General features: G+C 37.1%; 1 protein-coding gene across 7 annotated transcripts in view; it reads left to right on the top strand.

Annotated features, from left to right (window-relative positions):
• LOC135222669 (galanin receptor 2a-like) overlaps positions 1-6,044 on the top strand; it is a 711,404-nt gene extending 705,360 nt beyond the window's left edge. For all 7 annotated transcript variants that reach the window (XM_064260820.1, XM_064260822.1, XM_064260816.1 and 4 more), the window contains 2 exons: positions 1,416-1,520; positions 3,616-6,044. In XM_064260820.1, the coding sequence (XP_064116890.1) occupies positions 1,416-1,520; positions 3,616-3,894 (384 nt within the window). In that variant the 3' untranslated portion in view covers positions 3,895-6,044. The remainder of the gene's footprint in view (positions 1-1,415; positions 1,521-3,615) is intronic.
• Positions 6,045-9,075: the final 3,031 nt, after the last annotated feature.

Raw genomic sequence — 9,075 nt, 5'->3', positions numbered from 1 at the left:
ATACGCATCATATTCACATTATTTTATGCTTTATTTGGATGCAAATCGGGATCAATGTTGCAGTCTCAGTATTCATCCTATATATATATATTGCCTGTGATTGTGTATTTCTTATATAGTTTTCGTAGAAGTCAAATTTATTTCTTCCATTTAATTTTTTTTATCTTCTTCTATCGTATTTCTAACATTATACGGATAGATTACTTCTTCCAATTGTTTTCCCTTCAGTTCTTTCATATATAAATTATAATATATATATATATATATATATATATATATATGTATATATATATTATATATATATATATATATTGTGTGTGTGTGTGTGTGTGTGTGTGTGTATTGTATATATATATATGTGTGTGTATTCATGTATGCATGTATGTATATAGACAGACCTATGTATATCATTAGCAGTCAGAATAGGTCACTATGATGCAATCACCCTTGATTACCATTTCCCATAACAAAATCAAATAACCTAGTTTACCAAACTGTTGGTGAAATTCTGTGCATAAATGCTACAGCAATACCTATTTTTCTTTTTGCGTGATCAAAGCAAATATTGCTTCCGGCCATTAAAATTATTACTGTAGCAGTGCTGCGTATACCTACGCTTGCATTTTTTTTTTTAATCAAAACTAAATTTGCTGTTGTTCATTGGCGTATATGTCACATGGATAGTTACAAAATTTCAGTACTGTTATAGTATATGCAACATTAAACGTTAGTTCCAATCTGTAGTTGCCATCGTAGTAGTCAAAAGATGATCAAAATATGTACAATTTATAAGAAAAGTATTGTAATAATGTTCAACATACATAAAATTATATAGAGTCAAAATTTAGGAAGCAGTTAACCCTCTCATTCCAGAAAGAATGGGCCTGATTAAAATTATATAATATATATATATATATATATATATATATATATATATATATATATGTGTGTGTGTGTGTGTGTGTGTGTGTGTGTGTGTGTTGTCTAACATTCTCACCATGATTATTTCGCAAAATTGTATATAATTATTTTAGTTTCGTTTCTTGAAAGTCTAGCTATAAAATTGTGGTCTGAGTACTATTAGCGATCGTACTACCAAATGCAGTTCATTTTCTTGTAATTATATATAAAATTTTCACACAATAATGAATGCTAATGTAACTGCTTGTTAAAGTGAGCGACATAAACCACACATCCTTTCAGTCAGACTCGAACTTACATCCAAGAGGTGCTTCGAGTTGCAAACACACTGCGGTAACAACTTCGTAACGCTGAATTTGCAATCACAGCTTCTCTTGAATGCGAGTTCAAACTTGCTGGAAATGATGAACTTTATGTGTGTCATTTTATAACCACTCGCATTTATTTTCACCTACTTTTATAACTTGTCTGCAACCAGAGTATTGTCACCGCAGGTCATCAAGATGCTGATCGTGGTAGTGGTGCTTTTCCTCCTGTGCTGGGGACCTCGGATTATCATGGAAATCTGCATCAACCTGGGCCTGCAACAATTTACTCAAGTTTGTTCCAATATTGTTATTTTTCGCAGCTTACGTTTCTGTGTCTTTTAGATTGGTCGAATCTAATACTTGGAGATTTTTGCCCTATCTGTGCCGTAGTATCTTTCACGATGAATGCCGAAGGGAATCACAGATCTACTAAAGTCACAGAATGACAACACAGATTTTTTAATGAGTTATCCACAAAAAAGACAATTTTTGTAGATGTTATAATTTTTTAGGGGTTTAATGTCAATATGCAGTGAATTTACTGTAAATAAAAAAGAAAATGGTAAAGTATGAAGTATTTGAAATTTCGTTCAATTTATCATCAGTGATTCCTATTGTTTCTTGTTATATTTGCTATTGTTACTTGTACTTCAGAGGAATGTCTGCTTCATTAGCTTTTCGGCTCGAATATGTTTAATCTCTGGCGTAGTCCTTAAGATCTTCCCCACCAAGTATGAAAAAACAACTGGTGCTGATTTGCTAACACTTAATCCAAAAGAAGCTGTTGAATAATTAATATCTGGTAACGATTTTTTCATAAATGAATTACATACAAGTGGTGAATAGTCGATACCAGGTAATGCTATGCAAGTCATCACTTAATTGACAGATGATGACTAATGTGTTCTTGGGCATGTTTCTGCCAATGTTCAATCAAAGGAAATATTATAACTGATATTTAGAACTGATTCACTCATCTTCAATACTCATCTCATTAATAATGATTATTGAGTTTAGTGACTTGTTAATCTTTAACACAATGAATTGAATTAACTGTGGAGCATCGATACTTATGTTGATCACATGAAACCTAATGATTTTTTTTACCTTAAATCAGATGCAAAGTAATGATGAAGGAAGGTCTGGTATGAAGACTGGTACCTGCTAACTAATCTGTTATCAAGCGAAAGATATTGATTAAAGATTATCTGATACTAATTTGTATATCTATTGAAGGCGTAGATGAATGACCTTTTCTCACAAATCAGTTTTTATTCAACTTCATTTTTTTTCACGGATTAGGTTTTCTACATAATTTTTTACCAAGGTTTCAGCAACTTCATTTTACAGCAAATCAGGTTTCTATCACTTCAGTTTCCAAGAAATTGGATTTTCTTCAACTTCAAGTAGTTTGCAAACGTGTTTTCCACAACATTTTCTCCACGATCAGGTTTTCTACAACTTCCTTTTTTTTTCCATAAATAAGCTCTTCTGAAATTTCGCTCTCGTACAAATCAATATTTCTACAGTTTAATTTTTCCACATGAGATTTTTTAGAACTTAATTTTTTCCATATAAATGTAATTTTTCTGCAACCTTTTTTCTTAAATATCTGGCCTTCATCTTCCTTTTTTTCAGAAATCAGGTATTTACGACTTAATTTTTTCCATAAACCAGTCTTTCTACATTTTTCATACGCGGCAAATCATGTTTTCCGCCACTTTTTTTTTTTTTGGCCACATTTTGTCCATAAATTAGGTCAACTGTAACTTCATTTATACCACAAATCATGTTTTCTATAACTTCATTTTTCTTACGAACCAGATTTTTCTACAACTTTATCCCCTGCCTCCATCAGGTTTTTCTACAACTTCATCCCCCCCCCCTCCCCCAGAAACCAGGTTTTTTACATTATTTTTTCACAGAACTGACCCCCCCCCCCCACCCCCCCCCCCCCCCGCACACAAATCAGCTTTTGTACAAACATTTCCCCCCCACAAATCAGGTTTTCCACAATTACTTTTTCCCCACACAAATTATTCCCACCCCCCACAGATAAAGTTTTCAACAACTTAACACAAATAAGGTTTTCTGCAACATTTTCCCCTCACTAATCTGGTTTTCTACATCTTCAGTTTTCCTTCCACATATCAGGCTTACTTCAACTCCCTTTTTTTCCATAAATCATGTTTTCTAACTTAATTTCCCCACAAATCAGGTTTCCTGAATCTTCATCCCCCCCTCAGGTTTTCTACAACTTTCTTTTACCCCAAGAAATCAAGTTTTCCACAACTTCATTCCCACCCACCCCAAATTAGGTTTTCTACAACTTCATTCACCCCCCAAATCAGGTTTTCAACAACTTCATTTTCCCCCCACAACTCAGGTTTTCTACAACTTCAAGATCGTCTTTATCTTGCTGCCCTTCATCCACTGCTGCATCAACCCCATCATCTACTGCTTCATGTCGAAGAACTTCCGAAGGTCGACGAAGAGGATGTTGCGGGGCTTCTGCGCCCCCTGCCGAAGGCACGGCTGCTGCCCTCGCAGGAGACCCCCTCCGAGGACGCTGCTGAACAGAGTCCTCACCAGGAGCATCTACTCGTCGTACTCCGCCGAAGGAACAACTCGACAGACAGACATGGAGACGATTTCCTCTCTATAGATGATCGGAGAGAAGACTTTTTCTCTTTAGTTTGAACTGAAAACAAAAAACATGTAGGTTTGTTGAGACTTTATAACTTTATTTGGCTTGAAAATACAGAATTTCGATTCAATGTCCATTTTAGTCACATAGACTCGTTCGGAGAGAGAAAGACAAAGAAAGTTTACGTTCATAAATACCAGAATGTGAAAGGAAACCCCGATTTTGTGCGTGAGAACTGGCGTTGCAACTGCTAAGGTCACCGTAACGGTTTGGGTCATTTTAGGAACACTTACTAGAGTGGCTGTCGTTGCAGTGATACTATAGTGAATTGGTTTGAAGTGAATATATTTAAAATTCATAACATGACAGTGATATTTTTCTTATTCAGTACTGTAGAACTCTTCAAATAAAATTGCAAATATCACAAGTGCTTGGTGTTGTCAGAAGATTGAAGAACGCTTGTCAGATGTAGCAGTGAGATGAAATTTTTGGCAACCTTTCTACTCGTGATGATGATGATGACCTGTTCTGTAATCGTGATTCAAAGTTGTCGAACTTAAAACCTGTTATTTGAGTAAATGTACCTGAAAAAAAGTACAGGTCTTCATGCAGCTTACCTGGAAGAATACAGGTCTTCAGACTGTTTACTCCAAAATCTTAAATATTGTCATACAGTTTACCTTGTAAATTTACAGGTATTAATACGGCTTCTCCAAAAAATTACAGGTCTTCATGCAATCTAACTGGAAAAATACAGGTCTTCATACGGTCTACCTGATAAATGTACAGGTCTTCATGCAGTATACCTGAAAATGTCACAGGTCTTCATACGGTCTACCTGAAAAATTACAGGTCTTCATACAATTTACCTGATGAATTTACAGGTCTTCATACAGCTTACCTATAATATGTCTGTTCAAATTTTAGGATCCATTGTTATGTGTTTTGAAACTATGACTCTTTGAAACCGGTGGTCTCCAGTTCTAGAGGCGATGTCACAACCGGCACGCTCTCTGGCACCATTTTTGTTTTGGCACCTCGCCGTCAAACTCTGTACTAAATAGCCAACTGAATACGCCAGTGGCCTAGTGGCCCTGATCGTTCGCTGCGACCATCCTATAGCGCCCATGTGCGGCTTCCATTTTTCCACCGGTTTTAGTAATTTAGCTGCTTTGTTAAAAGATGTCCAAAGATATGAAGATCATTTTTTAATTATCTTTATTTTCATATTTGATGAACAAGTGATATAATTCGCGTGAAGTAAAAGTTGAAAAATATATTTTTTGTGTGACCACGTTCACGCGCATGCGTGACTTCAATTTTCCCGCCAAGACTGGCTATTTGGTTCATCTTCAATTTTCCCGCCAATACTGGCTATTTGGTTCAAAGTTTACGTGACACCACTGTAACGAAGTGAATTTTACCACCGATTTTTGGTACAAAATTTGTCCGCCAAACTCCTAAAAGGTGCCAGAAAATGCGTGCGCGTGTGACACTGCCTTGAAAAGCGGTGACGTGTGCCACTTAACTCGGGGGGGATTCAAACAGTCAGCTTCAACGAACTTCCGTCTGATAAAGCGCGGCATTGTGTTGCTTTCGAAGGGAAGTGATGTCATGCTTCTCATAATCGTCTCGGTGTGCTTTTGCCTCGGCATTTCCATGCTATTTATTGAGTACAGTATTTATCGACTAAAAATCTCCTCCCATTCATGAATTTGGTAAATGGAGGAAACATGTCAACATTGCTTACCTTGAATCTCATTACTTTAATTAGATTCCTCCCAGTGACAAATTACAATACATCTCATGTCAAAATTAATGTTTTATATATATTTATGTATATTCTTGTTTATATGTATATTTGTTTGTGTGTACATATTCACGCGTGTGCAGCATATGAACATGTATATGTAAGCATGCTGTGTATAAAAATATACGTAAAGTATACATGCATGCAGATCAATATACAATCATATATCAGTACTATATAAAAAAAGCATACAAATTTGCGTATATTTTGTACATGCTTGTATTTTTCATTTACATATTTAGTCCACATCAGTATTCTATGAATTTTACATGGAATGAGCAAACAGACATTGTCCAGTCAAACTTTGCAATGTAACCTTACTGTGTCGGTGTTTATTAGTGTGAAATATCAATAAAAAAAAATAACATTACGCTCCACTTTCTCTTTGACACCCGAGAGACAGAAAACTGAATGTCGTGGGTGGAGAGAGAAGTATTTGTATAGCCAGCTTCCAGGTTTATAACTAATTTCCACGCGTAGCCGAATCGATCGTAGGAATTCTGGGTTCTGGCAACGTTAGGCTGATTATCCAGGCTTATCCGTCCCACGCCACCAAGTGACTTTTGTCGAGCAACAATAATGAGGAAAAGGAGAGAACTCTAGACTTAAATAAAGAATGGTTATTAATGCAGTTTTTCGTATATATATATTACATGTTTGGGTATGTCAAGGGGGTAAAAATTCCGTGTAGGTGCCAACTATCAAGTCTTTTTCTCTGCAGCTGCAAACTAATGTATTTATCTTTACAGGCTCTTTATCCACGGAACATGATAACGTACGAGGTACTTATAAAGTAGTTGTAATGTTAACGATCGTTCATAATACCTAACGGCAAGTGATAGAGAAAGAAGACGAATGACTTGTTGTGTACTGAAGTTGGACTTATTCATAATAAACAGAAGGTTAATCATATGATACCAGGCAACGCAATATAGAGATTCTCTCATTCTTCAGTGTTCCCCTAATCCTGTCATCTTCCAATTTCAAGAGTTTGGTCTAAAGGCTTCATGTTTTTTTTTTTTATCAACTGCATTGTTTTGATTGATTGATTGATTGAATATAGAATTTAGGCCAAGCACTGGGACGTATGAGGTCATTCAGCGCTGAAATGGAAACTGACAGTAAAAGGTTTGAAAGGTGTAACAGGAGGAAAACCTCGCAGTTGCACTAAGAATGAAGTACTATTAGGAGAGGGTGGAATGTAAGATGAAGAAAGAAAATATGAAATGAGGTACAGTAAAAGGAACGAAAGTGGTTGCAGCTAGGGGCCGAAGGCACGCTGCAAAAACTTAAGTAATACCTACAGTGCACCGCATGAGGTCCACTGACAGCACTTCCCCCTACTGGGATACAATAAACATTGTTTTAGTCTTACTCAAAGGCTTTTGAGGCGCCCGTGACGTCATATATGCCTTGAGGTGGCTGCTGTAGCCCTCATTAAAGCGACATTTAAACTGTTGTTTTGGTTTTCTAAAGCCACGTAAACTTATAGTTTATTGTCATTCATATGTCTGCTGATGGTTTGTGAAACAAATTCCCAATTCTCTTAGTATAATTGTTAAAAATTATTCCTGAAATTAGACCTAGAAGTATCTGCCTAGTTAAAATCAAGCTAGCAGCAGTGCTTAGTTTTTCCGATGTTTGGGACCTTTGGGTAGTCTGATAAATAGCAAATTTGCTGCAGTCTTCAAAGATGGGTTAAGAAAACCTCCTTTTGGCAACGACTCTGAACCAAGTAATCGGTAGTGTTGGCTAAATTTGACTGTTTGAGCCGCTCCTTTTGTCTACTTGGTGTGGTTTAGTAAAAGTGTTAGAGAATACAATACCTTTATACTACCTAAGTTTTAATTACTTTAAGGGTAATCGAAGTGAGATTCCTGTAAATACATCATTCGTGTCCTAACTGACCCCTGCCCCATACCTTTTGCTACCCAGTTGCTATCTGGCAAACTATCGGCGTGTTAGTTCATAAGGGAACAGCCTCATTACAGTTTCCCACTGCTAAGCTAAGGACGCCAGTCGCCAGATCACTTCATTTGGTTAGGCTTTGAGGTTTAGGTTAAAAGGCAGCTCAGTGTTGCGAGTTGTGAAGTGATTCTCGTTAAAGAAATATATTGCTATTTACCGCGTACAACAGTGGGTAACATTCGTAACAAGCAGTTGCTGGGAAGGACCTTCAAACGGCTTTGCGCGTGTAATGACGAAGGTAAAGTTGTACAGTTGATAATATATATAATTCATCTGAATTCCAGGTTTTCTGGTCAGATTTAGTTATCGTGATCGATATTTATATCCAATCGGTATGAACCGCATTATCTGATTGTTCGTTATGGCTAAGAACTACTTTCTTAGGTGGTGTGATATGTTAGGATTGTGTAGTATAGCTGATTCACTTAAGATAGATTCTTGGGTGAGCCCAGGAGCCATGTATGGATCCTGGGTGAGCCATATGCCTACGAGACGGTGGTTTGACGGCCGCTGATTGGTGTGTAACTGCCACACATACTAAATGATAGCTATTTGTATTTTCCTTCCGCCTAATGCTTTCAATTTATACAATTTATACTTTCGGTACATCTAGGTAATAACTCCACGTCGAGTATTTATTCGTAAATTACAGTTTCTTATGGTTTTTGGGTTGCTTATTAAGAATTTAGTTATTTTTGGGGGGTCGACGGTAATTAACCCCCAGGGGCTAGTGCTAAACACGGCGAAATACATTTGACGCCCCAATCCTTAATGGCCGTCGTATTCTTGGGAACGTTCCTTGCAGTCCGTGCGGATGTCTTGCCTAGAATTACCATACTTTCTTTCACCGACCTATCTTCGTCCATCCATCCTTCCCCAGGACAGAGTTCTCTCAAAAGAAACTGATCCACCTTTCAACTTATGCCACCTTTATTGTATCAGTTTTTCATATCCGTCTCTCATTTCCTTCGTAAACGAGGGCAGGCTCAACGATCCCATAACACGTCCACACCTTAGCTTCTATAAGTACTCCAACAAGATTTTATCCCAATCATATGAACACTCACACTTCTACCTTCCTTGCTTCCATTCGGTCACCATCCATGACATTCATTGCCCCATATTCCATTTCCATTGTGTACCGACTCATATCCTTCCACGTGTTTACAATTACTCTTTAAAGTTTCTCTCTAGCTCACAGCTGTGTTGTGCGTAGCGTGTTCTGGTATACAAGTAAGGCCGGATGGTGGGTAGAATGAACAGTGGGTTACCCATCCCACTGGCAATTTTGAAGTTGGAACAAAATATGTTTGATTGCTTAAGTAAAGAGTACGTAATTACTTTTCAAGAAGTGATTTTCGGTCTTATTTTATTAGAAGGCCCACTCTTCGGCCCTTTTTGGGACCATGCGTGTCTGTCTA

Source organism: Macrobrachium nipponense, chromosome 8 (assembly GCF_015104395.2).
Source record: "Macrobrachium nipponense isolate FS-2020 chromosome 8, ASM1510439v2, whole genome shotgun sequence".
Lineage (NCBI taxonomy): Eukaryota > Metazoa > Arthropoda > Malacostraca > Decapoda > Palaemonidae > Macrobrachium > Macrobrachium nipponense.
This window is presented reverse-complemented; position numbering and strand designations above follow the sequence as displayed.